The sequence below is a fragment of the Sinocyclocheilus grahami genome, unplaced genomic scaffold, assembly GCF_001515645.1.
Source record: "Sinocyclocheilus grahami isolate Dianchi unplaced genomic scaffold, SAMN03320097.WGS_v1.1 scaffold901.1, whole genome shotgun sequence".
In the NCBI taxonomy this organism is placed as follows: Eukaryota; Metazoa; Chordata; class Actinopteri; order Cypriniformes; family Cyprinidae; genus Sinocyclocheilus; species Sinocyclocheilus grahami.
The window spans coordinates 660,096-677,157 of NW_015506080.1; the positions used below are offsets into that span (position 1 = coordinate 660,096).

Here is a 17,062-nt window from a genome sequence, read left to right on the forward strand (position 1 = left end):
AAACACATCTCAAAAGCAAACATTTGCAAACACCTTTGCCATAATATTAATTTCTGTTAGACTTTTGTGTGTTACATAGAGAATTGTGTGTTGTGTTTTGCAAAAAGTGTTTTATGAAATTGAAAACTGAGTCAAAGGCCGAGAATTAGCGTATGGTTTTGCAGATTTGGTGTGTGCTTTGAGTGTCTGCTTTCAGAAATTGTGTGACAAGCAGGGCAGGACTTACGGGGCCGGGGGCCCCTGGGCTTGAGGTTATGTTTGGGCCCCATACCTATACTAATAAAATGAAATCACTATAAACAAAATGTATAGATTGAATTTGCACAAGTTATGTTAAGCTTAAATACAACATTTTAATGTAAAAATATTAAATGATTTAAAAATGAAATAATGAGATACTTTTTAAAATATGAAACTACAACCGCCAGTAGGTGGCAGCAAGTGACTGTCTTAATGAGTGAGTTGAATCCATAAATCAACCGATTTGTTTAAAATGCTAATTCAGTTAACTTAACAAATGACTGTACTTATAGCCTGTTTGAACCATTTACTGGTCCATGTATTGCTGAGAAACAAAACACTGTGTTGCTCGGAGACGCATTGATGGGGCAAAACAGAATTTTGTGTCTGTGTTTATTGTACATTTGCCATCATGCAGATATTCGGACAAACAGGACTCTAGTTTGTGTGATAGGCTAAATCCTGTATCGTAGGCATTCACTCATTAAATGCAGGGTTCGTTCAACCAATAAATTTAAATGACTTTTAAGGCAATATTCATGACCTAATTCTCCATTAATTTACACAAATGTTCAGATTTATCATAGCATATGCTAAGGATATTGTAATTTGCTTAGCCAGTATTATAAATTAAACTCAGGACCTGAATTTCATTTTAGAAACAGCTTTGGTGGAAAACATTCAGGTACAGAAACGGAATAAACTGTAAATGAAAAACGTCTCAGGTTTCGAGACACTGCATCCTCTAGGGGTCGCTATGGGGAACGCCTAGTCGTGACCCGTGTCTGAAGCATACATTGAAAAACGCCAACAACACGTTGGCCGGCGACAGCCATGACATCACTACCGGTGCGACTATAGTATAAATAGGCACCGGGAGAACACATCATCCACTTCTTCATCTGAAGCTTGCGTCCGAAGCATGGCAAGAAACCTAGAGGACGCAGTGTCTTGTTCCCTACTCAGGGAACCATGGTTACATAAGTAACCTGAGATGTTCCCTTTCATGGGAACTTCGAACTGCGTCCTCTAGGGTTCGCTATGGGTATACTAACGGTATACCCACTCCACCATGCTGAGGGGAGTGCATGCCAGAAACCATGGCGAGCACTAAGTACCAACTCTACCATATTGCCATGGGAGTTGCCCCTGGGACGTTAGACGGCTGTCAGTGACGACATTCCCTACGGCCAAAGGCCTAGGCTACATACGCCAAAAAACTTACCTGTTAGGGCCAAAACTCCTGGGCCCGGGGTAGAACTCAAGGCTTGGAATCAGGAATAGATTCCTTTAAGGGAATAAGGCTCTGCATATGCTAAAGGAACTGTCTCAACAGACCCCTAGTAGCAACACCCTGTTAACGTAAGTATCCAGAGGATACATAGGTGGAGTGGTGCCCAAGGCGGAACCGGGGTTTTAAACCACTCAGAAAGAGCACAAGGCTGCTGCGCGTAGCTCTTACCATACAGGATTTTAGAAAAGAATGCAGAGTACTAGCGTGCGACATACCACAGTGTGGATTTTAGAAAGTGTACAAAGACTTCACGTGCACACTTACCATATCATGGATTTTAAAAATACCATTCTAAGGGGTTCTCGTGGCACTCTGAAAGAGCAGCCCATAGATGGAAATGGTGCATCCCAAAACGCTATGTTTGAGAAGTCATCAACTCAATCTAAGGCTTATAATGCTGGAGCGGCTAGCAGTAAATCTGTAGCTGAGGGGGCAAACATCCAGCTCTCAATCGAGAGGGAGCTCGACCTACAGCATGTTCCAATGAAGGAACAGCTAGCAGCTATTTAGCTGAGGGAGCAACACCCCCAGTTCTCAAACGAGAGGAGGCTCGACCTACAGCATGTTCCAAAGCTGGAACAGCTAGCAATAATTTACTTAGCTGTGGGAGCAACACACCCAGTTCTCAGTCGAGAAGGGGGCTCGACCTACAGCATGTTCCAATGCTGGAACTGCTAGCAGTAATTTACCTTAGCTGAGGAAGCACAAATCCAGCTCTCAGCAAGAGGGGGACTCGACCTAAAGCGCAATTGTTAGAATCAGAAGAGTAAGTGTACTGCAAGCTAGCCAAAAAACTTAGCGCATCAGAGAGGCAGAGGAAGGGCCTAGCTCGCCTGATGCTGCTGGTTCCAGGTGCTCTGGGAAAAATAGAGAACTCAACTCTCACGTGAGAGTAGAACTCCGAATTCAGAAGGAGTAGCGTGCTCATAGGTAACCCTTTGATAAAAGGGGAGCACTGCTCAGCACTACCACAAGAACAGCCCATGGAGCAAGGAATCCAACTCCTCAGAGAGAATTAAATGCTCAAAAGAAAACACCATGCTCACAATAACCCTCAATGGTGAGGGGAGCGATGCTTCCAGAGTGTGTCGACAGTTGAGTGGAGCCCAAGGTACCGGGGTCTAAACCAACTCAGAGAAAGGGAACGAGGCTCATAACGCGTAACCCTTACCATACAGGATTTCAGAAAAGTGGGCAAAGCATAACCTGCACACTTACCACTTATGTGGATTTTAGAAAGTGGGCAAAGTATAACGTGCACACTTACCACCTATGTGAATTTTAGAAAGTGTGCAAAGCTTAACGTGTGCACTTACCATAGTATGGATTTAAGAGTTTTCCAAGCATCTGCTCACAGATACCCGGAAGTACTGAGCCAAACGGGAGAGGCAAGCTCTATTACAACCCTCTAAGGTGAGGGGAGCACTGCCTGAGACAGCACTACACAAGAAGGTTCTCGCAAATGCAACCTATACCTCCCGCTCGATGCCTCAGCAAGAGGGGATATCCTGGTGATCGGGAGGCCCCTCAGGGCGACCTAGATACGGTAGAACAGACAGGGCAGCCTGAAAGCATAAGTCCAGCCCGGACGTCCAGGAAATCTTTGCAGTGCCGTGCCAGGGGCCTAATGATCAAGAAGGCTCCCGCAGAAGCCTGTGACCTGGTCACATAATCCAGGAAGTATGAAGCCGAAACCCGGCTGCATTTGACTTTCTGCAGACACGTTAATAAGTACAAACTTTGTTTAATATAGCATAGACTTACATTACGTTGCAGACTTAAATTACATTGAGTTGTGAAAAGCCTGTGTCAAGGTCAAGCACACTTCTGAATGGTTGGTGTAAGTTTCATGAAGCACGTTAGAATAACAGACATCATAATGGTTTGTGGCATTTTCTCATCAGTTTATTATATGTAGGCTAATACCTGATTGGCAAGTATCAGTTAGTGGTGGCACATTTGAGTAAAAAGTTTCTTTTTTTCTTTTGTTATGACCTCTGCATAGTCCCTATATTATTTTGTAATTACAAATGATACAGCTGAAATATTTATGTATTTGAATGCATTGCACAAAACTGGAACTGGCTACTGGAAATAAACTTACAATGAAAAATACTCATTAAGGGGCATAAGACACATTTTAATCTTAATATAGGAACTCAGTTTTTGTTGTACAAATGAACTCTGCGATGTAATAAATCGTATGTTTGACAGAAACATACTGTTAATTAATTAAATATCATTCTGCCGTTAAGTGCATGTGTCACGCAATCTACAGGTGCATCTCAATAAATTAGAATGTCGTGGAAAAGTTCATTTATTTCAGTAATTCAACTGAAATTGTGAAACTTGTGTATTAAATAAATTCAATGCACACAGACTGAAGTAGTTTAAGTCTTTGGTTCTTTTAATTGTGATGATTTTGGCTCACATTTAACAAAAACCCACCAATTCACTATCTCAACAAATAAGAATATAGTGACATGCCAATCAGCTAATCAACTCAAAACACCTGCAAAGGTTTCCTGAGCCTTCAAAATGGTCTCTCAGTTTTTTAATACACAAGTTTCACAATTTGAGTTGAATTACTGAAATAAATGAACTTTTCCATGTCATTCTAATTTATTGAGATGCACCTGTACATTATGCAGCGACACCCAGCGGCAGGGGTCAGTCACTACCGAAGGTGCGACACGTTGCAACTGACACAAGACGCAGTCCATTGACATGTCAACTGTGTCAACAGTGACATGCCACTGTCCACTGACTGACACATGCCACTGAAAACCGGAAGTGTCACCGGAAGTATCAATGAGCATAGCGGCATGTGCCAATGGCATCTGTGCGTCAGATGTCATGTCACTTAATGTTAAAACTGCTGCTGGAGATTTCTCATTGTGGTGGCGATATTATGATGACTCCGTTTCACTGATTAATTTGATAAATTTTTGTAAGATCATTTTGATCAAAGTGATTCCAAACTTTGCGAGGCAGACAATGACATTGTGTTCGAAAACAATCAACTTGTTAACACACTCCACAGCGCACCCCAGAGCATTTTTAGTTATTATAACTAACTTTTCATTTGCGTGCTTAGGATTTATCATCGATTCTCTGCATTTACGGCCAGCAAAGCAAAACGTAGTAAAATTCAAAAAGTGTTTTTATTTATCAAATAATAATTACAGATCGAATATTCAACTATTTGTGCACACCCCTACTTTTTACTAGTGGCTCAAAGTACATGAAAAGACAATCCTCTTGTTTGTGAATCTCTTTTTCTCTCTAAGCCCCTGTCATTCCCAGTGTCAAATGATTCATCCTAGTCAGGTAAAAGCACCAATGCCTTCTAGCACATCTATTTTGAGTCATCTCAACACTCGCTCTGATAAAGACACTATTGATGGAGAACATGCACTCTACCCTAGAAATCTTTATGCATTTGAATAGCACGTAAATGTGTTTTAAAAAATGGCAAAAATTATAATTAATATTTAGATCCAAACATTGAAATGGTAGTTTATGTAAGCTAATTTCCACCACATAAGACAAAATAATGCTTTGGTAAATTATAATATAGTCAAAATAATGACAAGAGACGGAAAGTCATAACCGTGATGTAAAAATTCTATAAACATTTTGTCATAATTTAGAATTTTCATATCTTGTATATGACATAAATGTCATAATTTCAACTTGAGATAATACTTTTTTTTTTTAAATCTAATAATCATCATTTAACAAAGCATGAGTTCACCCAAAAATGAAGATTCTATCATCATTTCTTACCTTTATGCCATCCCAAACCTGTATGATGTTTTTTTTTTATGTTGGGTCCCGCTGACATTTATTGTGTGGACAATAAAAAAAAAAAAAAAAAGAGACATTTCTTGAAATAACTTATTTTGTGTTTCGAACAGCATGGGGATACTAATCTAATAATCATCATTTAACAAAGCATGAGTTCACCCAAAAATGAAGATTCTATCATCATTTCTTACCTTTATGCCATCCCAAACCTGTATGATGTTTTTTTTTATGTTGGGTCCCGCTGACATTTATTGTGTGGACAATAAAAAAAAAAAAAAAAGAGACATTTCTTGAAATAACTTATTTTGTGTTTCGAACAGCATGGGGATACATTTTTCTTCATTTCTGAGTGAGCTGTGCCTTGAACAATTCTGTGGTGTATGTGCAAGTGTCAATTAATTTATGCAGAAGTCTGCAGTCAGATCACAGCCCATTAATGGCCATACAAACAGCATGTGGTTTAAAGAAGCCTACAGACCAGAAAAACATACAAAGACATCAGCTAAAGTAGTTAGACCAGAAACAGACTAGTAATGATTATAAGTCATGGTCAAGTTTCAAGAAGAGGATGAAAAGAGCAGTTTCAAACAGCAGATGTTACAGGTGGATATGAAGAACATCAAATGTTGCTCTGAAGACATGGCGTGCAAACATGGGATACAATTGTGCATACATATCATGCAAAGTAAAACACAAATACTTGAACACAAAGCAACCACAGTGAAGGAGCATGTACCTCAGTAGCGTTCAAATGCAAGAATGGAAATCGCCCTATGTAAAAAAAACAAAGTGACAATATACACAACAGATTTTCATTCATCAGTCTTTATTGTCACCTTGTCTTACAAACTCCAAAAGGAGGTATTTTTACCGATCCAAACAGTACACATACAGAATAAATGCCTCTTTATTTCAGCTTAGAAAAAGATAACCAGGTGCAGCTCCCTACAGCAAAGTCATCTTTCGGGTCAGGTTAAGCTGTGTCATTCATTTCAAATCTCTAATTTCTGCTTACTTGACTACAGTAGGCCAGAACACTCTCAAATATACTCTGAACCACAGCGTTGGCTTGAGAACACACTTTGAGAGTGCATTGCACAGATGCAGTGTTCTTCTTAGGTTTTCAGCAATGCACATCAGTGTAAAGGTCCTTGCACTGAGTCCGCATCTGTTTCTATGCGTGACAAATTTTTAGGATGACGAATATGAAAAAACGCATACGAAAATTTCAGACTCAGTGTGCAAGGACCTTGAGTGTGTCATTTGGTATCAAAACAATATAATGTAGAACTAAAGTTTTACCAGTCCACATGGCAGTTTCTTGGAAGGAAAGGGTATGTATGACAGTACACCTGCAGGCAACCACATGACCCAGCTTGATAGTTCCACACAGGACTGCAATTTAGCCTACATGTTTATGAACGGAAATTACTTTGGAGTTGACCTTTATGCCTGATTTTAATAATAATAATAATAATATGTTTTATTTATATAGTGCCTTTCCAGAACTCAAGGACACTTTACAATGGTTCCACACAGGACTGCAATTTAGCCTACATGTTTATGAACGGAAATTACTTTGGAGTTGACCTTTATGCCTGATTTTAATAATAATAATAATAATAATGTTTTATTTATATAGTGCCTTTCCAGAACTCAAGGACACTTTACAATAAACATCAGAAATGTAAAATTTTTTATATTTCCTCTTGGCAACTATTGCACTAAAATGCTTATCTAGATACTGCTCACTGCATCTGTGATATTTTACTTAACAAGATAACTCCTTTTGTTATTGACAAACAATTAATTATGTATAGCAAACTGCAGTACATAGTGACGTACACAGCAACAGAGTGGGATGGAGAGTATAGAAAAAGATGCATTTCTTTGCATTTCATGGAGTAGCTGTATATAATCATTTAAATGGATAGTTTTCAAAAAAACAAAAAACAAAAAGATAATTCTGTCATAATTTAAATCACACACTCATGTAGCTCCAACCCTGTAAGATGTACTTTCTTTTGCGGAAAACAAAAGGATATATTTTGAAGAATCTATTGTCTTTTCCATTGAATGGTGATTGAAGATGTCAAATTTATTTTTTAAAAGGATACAAAATCACTGTAATTTAATCACAACATTAATCCACAAGACTCATACACTATTTTTCAAGTCTTTCAATTTCATGAAAGCAGTAGCAAAGTTGCTTAGTGAGCAAATAGTTCATTTCAGTTCACATATCACTATGCCACACTTGAGGCTTTTTGAGGCTTGACAATGAATGGGGAAGATGTCGCTGCATGAAAGAGACTGGACAACTCCCCAGAAGAAAGTCATATGTGTTTAGACCAACACGAGTGTAAATAAATTGTTTTTTTGGGGTGAACTATTCCATTAACATGTAGTTTTATGAAAGAGCCAGTAAGCTGCAGTTACAACACACAGTGCTCAAATAGGAAATATTAAAGGGGTCATATGATACTGCTAAAAAGAACATTATTTGGTGTATTGATATGTGTTTATGCGGTTTAAAGTAAAAAAAAACACATTTTCCACATAATTTCCAGTGTCTGGTGGTATAGCAACACTGATCATTTAAATGGGGTTTAGACTATAGCTATGAATGGGTAATACAAATGCAAATACTGGACTGGTAAGACTGAAGTAGCCAGGATGGGCAAAACTCATACGTACATGATTGATGTAATGCAATTTATTAATAATGATTTATAATAATTATAAATAAAAAAGTAAAACAATGACACAAAAAATGAAGCAGGTGACATGTAACAAAAGCACATAAAGAGAGTGGCAATACAAATGTATAATTTTTGTCATGCCAATAAAGCACTCTTAAATTGAATTGAAATTGAGAGGGCACTGTCAGCTTCCTCTTTTGAAGCAATAGGCTCTCTCACTCACCGTGTGTGTAGATGTTCCCCAGCTCATTGTGCAGATAGAAGAGACTCTTGATACACTCCTGGACGGAGGAGATGGGTCTATAGCCAGTCAGGACATATTTGTTGAACTGTAAATGTGGAGGAGAGTTTGCCCAGTCCAGCAGTCTGGGGCCGTTTAAAAATGCCATAGCAACCAAAAACAGTCACGACGACGACGCTAAAATAACTATGCTATACATCTACACTTACACGCACAACACAGACTAAAAAAAGATTCGACACCCTAGACATTAGTCGGAGAAGTCCAGCACGGTCATGTGCAGCCAGCTACATGGCTAACAGACCTGCTCTTTAGCCGCAAGAATTTTAAAAAACAACTTTTTCCTCAGCGACGTTTTGTTTTCGTACGTTGGCGGCGGCGGCGTCATCCACATGGATTGATGTAGAAGTTCCAGGCTGCGTTCATAGTGAGCTTCGCTGATATATACAGTGCTGCATGTAACATTTAAACGAAGTGCGGTCACACCCTGCTCCAGCCTTTCAAACAAACCCCACCAGTTTCTGTCAGCTCGACTTCAGAGGCGACCCGAGGAGAGGTGGCTTTCGTTTGCTGCTCATCAAACAGCCGCCGGGTAATAATTTCACCATCGGGAGCAGCAGGGGTTTCGTGAACGCGGAGCCGTGTGCTCGGTTCAGGGTAACTTCCTCATATTCCCGTAGAGTGAATCACCACCATCATATATCCGTCTGGAGCTTTGGCATCCACTCTGATTTAAGATACCAGCGCTCTGTGAGACCCGCGTGTTTGCAAGAACCTGATACAAAAGACTCATTTACAGGACCTGAACGAAGCAGGTGTATTTTGGGGGTAAACAAATACCAGTATGCGTTTAATGTAGTGATGATAGGACAATATTGCTTGTCACCGACTATAAGTAGGCACTCACTAATATACAGTACAGTGCCAGAATCGATATGACAGGGGGTTTATATTAAAATATTCAGCTGATGTAAAACAGCACGCGAGATTGATATGCTCTATAATCACATTTTTATAGATATGTCAAGTTTTTCTCCCAGAATATCAAGCATCTCCTGGCATCCGCTCCTTAGCGACGAGCACTATTATCCAATAAGGAAGTGCACCTTGCAAAGAAAAGGTGCACACGCTTATTATGTGCTTTGCTTTTTCATTTTAACAATAACGATATTTCGATATCAAGTGCGTTTTCTGTTCCCTGTCTCACACTACCCGGATAGCTCGAGAGCTAACGGGCTAGCTGCCGTCACCTTGATTGTGCTGACTGCAAGAACACGCGAGCTTCACAGTCAATGTCTTAGAAGCGGTTAAACATCACAACCGGTATTCCCAAACAGCGGCACGCGCATTCCTGCGATCCCTCCTACTCCGACTGAAATATCCATCCGTAGGCTTGGCATTTGTCATCCAGCGAACGGAGGAATGTACGTGGTGGCCAGCTCAGCTCACAGGAACACGTCTCCCCTATGTTGCCAAGTGATGTTGCTGCTAGCTTGCAGTGATTTCAGCCAGCAGAGTTTTAAACGAGCGCTTTGGTGAGGAGATCCTTTTCTGAGAAGCGGCTAAGCCAAAAAAAGATTAATATCCCCTACATTCACCGGCGCATTTCTCACGGGCTGACTGATACCGGTGTGCGGGAGCATGCGGCTGGTGGAGGGGTGGAGGGGCGCAGCGGCCCGGCCTTCACTCCTGATCATCCGCTGATGCTGCAGCGCGCTAATCCAGTCTGGACCAACTGGGACGAGGGGGAGGCGCGCAGACAGGATGGATTCAATTTGTGCCTTTTAGATATTTTTTCCATTAATCTATCTATATATATATATATATATAGAATGTAGTATCACGATAAAAATAGCTTATTTGACACTCTGTCTTACATCGATAGTATTTTTTATAATGATAGCTTATAAATGATATTTATAATGATAGTAGCGATGTCCGATTCTGAACGAGTTGGATCTTTCCAATTAATTTGTTGAACATAACCGAGTTTGAACGATTCGTTCATAATTCGAACTAAATGATTCGCTTACGAATCGGACTGAATCAGTCCGAGTGAATCTTACTGAGTCATTTGTCCGAGAATCGGCTCTTGTCCGATTCGTAATGAGCCGATTTGGAGTGTACCGAGTATTTGATTTGCGACGCAAAATTACTTTAATTGAATAAAACAAATAAACAAAAGTTACGACGTAGGCCTACTGGATATGTTTAGTTACCACTTGAATGACAGTTTAGGCCTACTCTATATTTTATTAAAATTCAGCCAGGATGAATTTTAGTAGCCTACTAGCCTATAGTTTATTTTAAAGGCAAATTATATTTAGATTCTTACATTTTGTTTTAAAGCGCTGATCATAGCTGCAGTTAAAGTGGGACACATGAAATTAATACCAACATTAATAAAAACACAATTGAAAAAGCGTAATAAACAGCAATATTGTACATAGCTTTAGCTATCGAAATGTATAACTTGCCGGTATGCCAGAAAACACATGATGATGACGTAAATTAATCGCTGATTTTAACCGGTTCTTTGATACGAACAGTTCAAAAGAACCGATCTGCAGACAATTAGTCGGACTTCCCTTCACTAAAGCGTAACGCCAATAATTACAAGTGTGGGGCTCTGCAGACCCATGTCTCAAACTGCAGCACATTAACTATAAATTGGCAGATGGCATAATGACATTCAATGAGCTTTAAGTTTTCTGTATAATTCTTTATAACTAGTATATCTTTTTTAAGTGATATACTTAAGTGTATTTTGTTTCCTTGTACATTTATTTTAGCATTGTGCAACAGTACAGACTATGTATGCAGTTCAAAATCCTTTAATTTCTTTAGTATCTTAACATCCATGTGACTTATGCAACACAATATAACACATGCCTAAATTAACATTTCCAACCTCTGTGTGAAAAGTTTGTTTCTTTTTATGAGTCACGATGCTCAGACCAAACCATGCAGACCACAGTAATGATGACAACTTTATCTGCATCTGGGCCTGTGACCTCTTTTGATTAAATCTGCAAACAAGTCGTTGTATTTTTAACATAATTAAAACAAACTAGTGAATTGAGGCGATAATGTTAAAAATGGTAAAAAAAATGGAGAGGTTAAACAAACAAAGATATACAGTTTGCCTTATACATTTGCATTCATTTTAGCCTAAAAACATGCATCATGCATGCATCAATATACTGTTTGCATTATTTACAGATCTGAATCAGCAGTACACTCATGCTAAAAAATGTAGAGCTTTAAAAACAAGTTAAAAAACTTCCATCCTGAAAGGACTGTTTTAAGTGTCAAACATCTATGTTTAGAGTTTGATTTCTATCAGCTTGCTTTCTCCGGTTGTTAAGTTTTGCATGTAATTATGTAAATGTCTCCATTTCTGTGTTGGAGATTCATTTCAACTGTTTATCAAATTCTGGTATAGGCACTTAACGAGTCTTCTTTTTTAAGATATTTCAAGCATACATCATCTACCTGTTTTGCTGAAATTAAACCACATTCCTTGATGTCCTGCCAACAGCCATATCACCCTGCAGCCCAAGACTGGTTGCCCACTGAAGCTAAGCAGGGTTGAGCCTGGTAAGTACCTGGATGGGAGGCCTCCTGGGAAAACTAGGTTGCTGCTGGAAGAGGTGTTAGTGAGGCCAGCAGGGGGTGCTCACCCTGTGGTCTGTGTGGGTCCTAACACCCCAGTGCAGTGACGGGGACACTATACTGACAAAAAGCACCGTCCTTTGGATGAGACGTTAAACTGAGGTCCTGACTCTCTGTGGTCATTAAAAATCCCAGGATGTCCTTCGAAAAAGAGTAGGGGTGTAACCCCGGCATCCTGGCCAAATTTGCCCATTGGCCTCTGACCATCATGGCCTCCTAACCATCCCCATATCTGCTGATTGACTTCATCACTCTGTCTCCTCTCCACCAATAAGCTGGTGTGTGGTGGGCATTCTGGCACACTATGGCTGCCGTCGCATCATCCAGGTGGATGCTGCACACTGGTGGTGGTTGAGGAGATTCCCCCCTTCTATGTAATGGAAGGCAATGCATTTTCACATACATTCTTTCACACATGATGAGTCAGTGACCATCTAAGTGTGAATGTTCTTGTACCTGACCATTGCAGGGATTGGACACATGTGGTACATAAATGCATTAACGTTATTTTATCGATTTTGCATAGGAACAATATCAAAGTGAAAGTTAAACTGCTCAAATCTAGCATGCCTATAAAGTGATTCATTATAAACATAAAACTTATTTTATAGTTAGTACATTTCTACATAAGGAAGGGTCCAGGATACACCAATCAAATCCTGCACAAAGTTTTTGATTAAAACCAATATCAGCAAAGAACATTATAATGTATGCACCGAAGTGAACAATATTAATATTGTCCTCTAATAATCAGTGATTGTTTTTTTCAACTTTATTTCTGATTTATGTATATCACGGCAGGGTAACATCCAAACGCGCAATGATTCCAGTTATCCTGTGGTCTGGGCTTCTTCTGTACCTTCCTCCTCCAACCAGCCCAGCATGCTTTCTGGGTAAAGAAGCAGAGTGTCAAGATGCTAATTTTGTGCCAGGATCTGACTTGACTGGAGAAGATTTCGACATAACTAAGATGCAACGCCTGGGCACTTTTGTCATCGTCATGTGTAAGTGGCAGCTCAAGAACAACACGTGTAGCCTGTGCAAAAAACCCATTCATGCAGGACAAAAAGCAGAAGCTCCCGGTGTCTGTGATTTACTTGAGGGCCACCCAAAACTGCAGAAGGTCATTATCCAGCTGCGTTTATGAGTCCAGCGAGTCCCTGGTCAGTTCCAGCACCTCCTCCGTAGAGAACAACTGGAAAGCCAGCCTGGGAATAGGCAACGTGGCAAGTAAGATGTCACTGATGTTGGCTGGAACTAACTCCAAACTCGCTGAGTATTCAATGACAAAGACCAAAAAGGTCAAGTTCAGCTTCATCAAATAGTCTGCATCCTGCGGATACTACAGTTAAGACTTATCATATATTAGTCAATTGGTGTGATGAGCATCATGGTTTATGGTTGACTGTATGTGCAGCACAATAAACTACTGTCTTCAGCTACAGCATTAGAAGCCACTCTCCTCTTCATCAGGAACTAAGCTATGAATTCACGAGGCTTACAGAGACGTATGACAAAAGAAAGCTACTTCTCACTTGTTGAAAAGTTTGGCACACATTACATTGTCCAGGTAATCCAAAATATATCAATATCAATGTGTACTATTTCTCTCAGTCTGTCGCATATATGTCTCTGTTGTTTGTAATCTGTTCTGCAGGTGAAACTCGGTGGAGCAGTGCAATCTGTGACCAGTGTCAAACAATGCATGGCTACTCTACAGGACCTCAATATGGATGAGGTCAAAACATGTCTGGACGTCGAGGCATCAGCAAGTGTAATGGGGAGGATCAGCATAGACACGGCGTACCGACACTGTAAGCAGAGCAAAGACAAAAAACTGAACGCACAGTTTTGCTAACTGTTTTACTGACAGGTTTGTGCTTTGACTTGGCTGAATGTGATTTAAGACAGACCCTGAATTATCAGCTAAATTAGTAGTTAAAAATGGCTAAACATTATAGTCTGATAGAAATATTAGTTATACAAATATTAGTTTAGTATGTGTGTGTGAGACCTGTGCTGGAAAAATGAGTCACAATGAGCAAATTTTCAAAAAATATTTTATTTTATTTTCACATCCATGTATGATTTGTTGGAATCTGACAAAAAAAAAGACTGAGCTACACCTGTTTCAATTCGATAGAGTCAGCAAAGTCAATTTTGAGAAAAATCGAGTTAAAGTTTTCTGAAGGTTCCAAAGCAAAATCACCTAACAACATTGCATCTTTTCCTCCACTTATTTTCTTAATAATAATAACTATATTAATAATGACAACATAGCTATTTTTTATTTGATCTTTATTATTAAAATAATAAAAATTAGCCAGTGAGCATTCCGACTCATTTTGCCAGCATGGGTCACATATATATTCTATTGTTCTTTGATTAATATAATGTAATGTAATATAATAATTAAAGATAAAAATACAACAAGTATATATGATCATCATCATGATCATTATTGGGGGAAGGGTTCATGCTTTATTATATAATATAATATAATAATGAAAGACAAAAATACAAGTATATATTATTATCATCATGATCATTATTGGGGGAAGGGTTCATGCTTTATAATATAATATAATAATGAAAGGCAAAAATATAAGTACAGTGCCTCATTTTTTTTTACATTTTATGTTGCTGCCTTATGATAAACTTCTTCAATCTACACTCCATACACCATACTGACAAAGCAAAAACAGAATTGTCACAACTTCGTAAATTTATTAAAAATAAAAAACTGAAATGAGTACATTGCATAAGTATTCATACCCTTAAATAAATATTTAGCTAAAGCACCTTAACAGCCTCAAGTCTTTTTTTTTTGTTTGATGCGACAAGCTTTGCTCATCAGCATTTTGCAATTATCTGCCATTCTTCACCTCACCTGTTCACCTCTCAAGCTCAGGTTGGATGGGGGCAGATGCACATTTTCAGGTTTATCCAGAAATATTTGATTGGGTTCAATCCCAGGCTGTGGCTGGGCAACTCAAGGACATTCACAGAGTTGTCTATAAGCCACTCTTGCTGTGTACTTAGGGTCATTGTCCAGTTGGAAGGTGAACCTTCTGCCCAGTCTGAGGTTCTGAATGCTCTGGACTGGGCTATCTATATTTTGCTGCACTGAGCATTACTTCTACTCTAATAAGTCCCTCAGTCCCTGCCACTGAAAAACAGCCCCACAGCATGAGGCTGCTACCAGAACACTTGCTTTTTGGGATGGTACTCTGCAGGTGATGAGCGGAGCTGGTTTCCTTCAAACATGATGCTTAGAATTGAGGTTCATCAGACCAGAGAATCTTGTTTCTCAGTGTGGCTTGACGCAAACCTGTTTCTGAGCTCTACAGGCAGTTCTTTTGACCTCAGGGCTTGTTTTTTGCTCTGATATGCATTATCAGCTGTTAGACCATTTATTAAGACGTGTGTGCCTTTCCAAATCATACCCATTCAAATGAATTTGTCACAGGTTAACTTCACTTGAAGTGTAGTAATATCTACAAGCAAAATAAATGCTCCTGAGCTAAATTTCAACGGTCCCAGATAATGGAATCATTTTAGTTTTTTATTTTTAATAAATTTGCAAAGATGTTAAAAACCTGTTTTTTTTGCTTGACAATTATGGTGTATGGAGTGTAGATTGTTGTGGGAAAAAAAACTAATTTAAAGCAGTTTAACATAAGGCAGCAGCAAAACAAAATGTGAAAAAAATGAAGGGGTATGATTACTTTCGTAAGGCACTGTATTTATTATCATCATCATCATTGTGGGAAGGGTTCATGCTTTGTTCTTTTTTTCTTTTTGACAAGGTAACTGAAATCACTGGTGGCCACGCTCAAGACACGGTGCTTATTTTCTCATCCAGCAATGACCCTGGTGCTTACAATCAATGGCTCGCCTCAGTGCCCAAAAAAACGGACGTGATTTCCTTTTTACTTAAGCCCCCCTCCATATGTTGCTGCCAGTCAAGAACCCAAAATACGAGCAATTACGCTGAGCCATACGTGACTACATACTACAGAGGACCCTTTGGAGGAACTGCTCTACACCTTGCAAGGCCAGTATTGCAACTAACCCCAAAGAGCCCTGTGTGTGCAGCTGTCATAACAACCCTGGAGTAAAAGCAAACTGCTGCCCTGCACAGCTCGGACTTGCTCAGATTAGTGTAACTGTGATGAAGGCGACAAGTCTATGGGGAGATTACTTCTCACAGACCGATATGTATGTCAAGGTCCTGAGAAATCATAAGGACTTTCTAGGGGAAACATCAGTGATTTGGAACCAAAACTCACCAACCTGGAACTGGAAGTTTGAAAATCGGCAGCTTTGTTCTCTCTCAGTTTGGGGGTCTTAGATTAGAAGTGTGGGATAGGGACAACAAGTGGGACGATAACCTCCTGGGGGCGTGCAACATACAACTAAAAGCCAAAGTAAAAAGCGATTTCTGTCGACTTAACCATGGTTTGCTGTACTACAAGACGGCTGTAACTTGTGGTCCTAGTTTAGCTGGCTCCTCATGCACAGAGTACGTGGGCTCTCCAATGTCCACCCATCTAGAGAACATATACAGTGGGGAAAAAAAAATACTTTTTTGCCCCACTGTATGTGTCACGACACGCCCGGCCCATCCCAAAAGATGTGCTGGTGAAAATGGGGGTGCTTTTAGAGGAGCGCCACTTTCTGTTTAGTCAAACCAGTGATCCTAAAAGCAAAGCACAGACTTTGTGAAAGCTTAAAATAATGCTTTTCATCAAATAAAAAGATATAAAATTAAAATATTAAAACAAAAAATACTAATTTGTGTTGTGCATCTCAGCATAAGCATTTTATTATTGGTGCTAAATGAGCTTTTTGTTTTCTTTTTGATATTCAGATCTTTGATGTGTTCTGTGGGGTTTTTTCGCTAAACTCTCAGCATGCTTTGCTATTACTTGCATGCAGATTTTTGTGATTAATAAAACAATTATGAAAACAGCAACTGAAGTGATTCTAATAAGTGATTTATGTCATTTTTGGTTGTTAGGGTGCCGAACTGTGAAAAGTGTGTAGGAGGTTTAACGCCACAAGAGGAACAATGTGACTAACAGCAAGACTGAGGCA

The 17,062-nt window shown here is 39.4% G+C and overlaps 1 protein-coding gene and 1 pseudogene across 1 annotated transcript in view; one reads left to right on the forward strand and one right to left on the reverse strand.

Annotated features, from left to right (window-relative positions):
* paqr4a (progestin and adipoQ receptor family member IVa) overlaps positions 1 to 9,961 on the reverse strand; it is an 18,575-nt gene extending 8,614 nt beyond the window's left edge. Inside the window, exon 1 of the mRNA XM_016248978.1 lies at positions 8,270 to 9,961. Within this exon, the coding sequence (XP_016104464.1) occupies positions 8,270 to 8,435 (166 nt within the window). The 5' untranslated portion in view covers positions 8,436 to 9,961. The remainder of the gene's footprint in view (positions 1 to 8,269) is intronic.
* Positions 9,962 to 12,782: 2,821 nt separating this feature from the next.
* On the forward strand, positions 12,783 to 16,690 carry LOC107564022 (perforin-1-like; annotated as a pseudogene).
* The last annotated feature ends 372 nt before the right edge of the window (positions 16,691 to 17,062 follow it).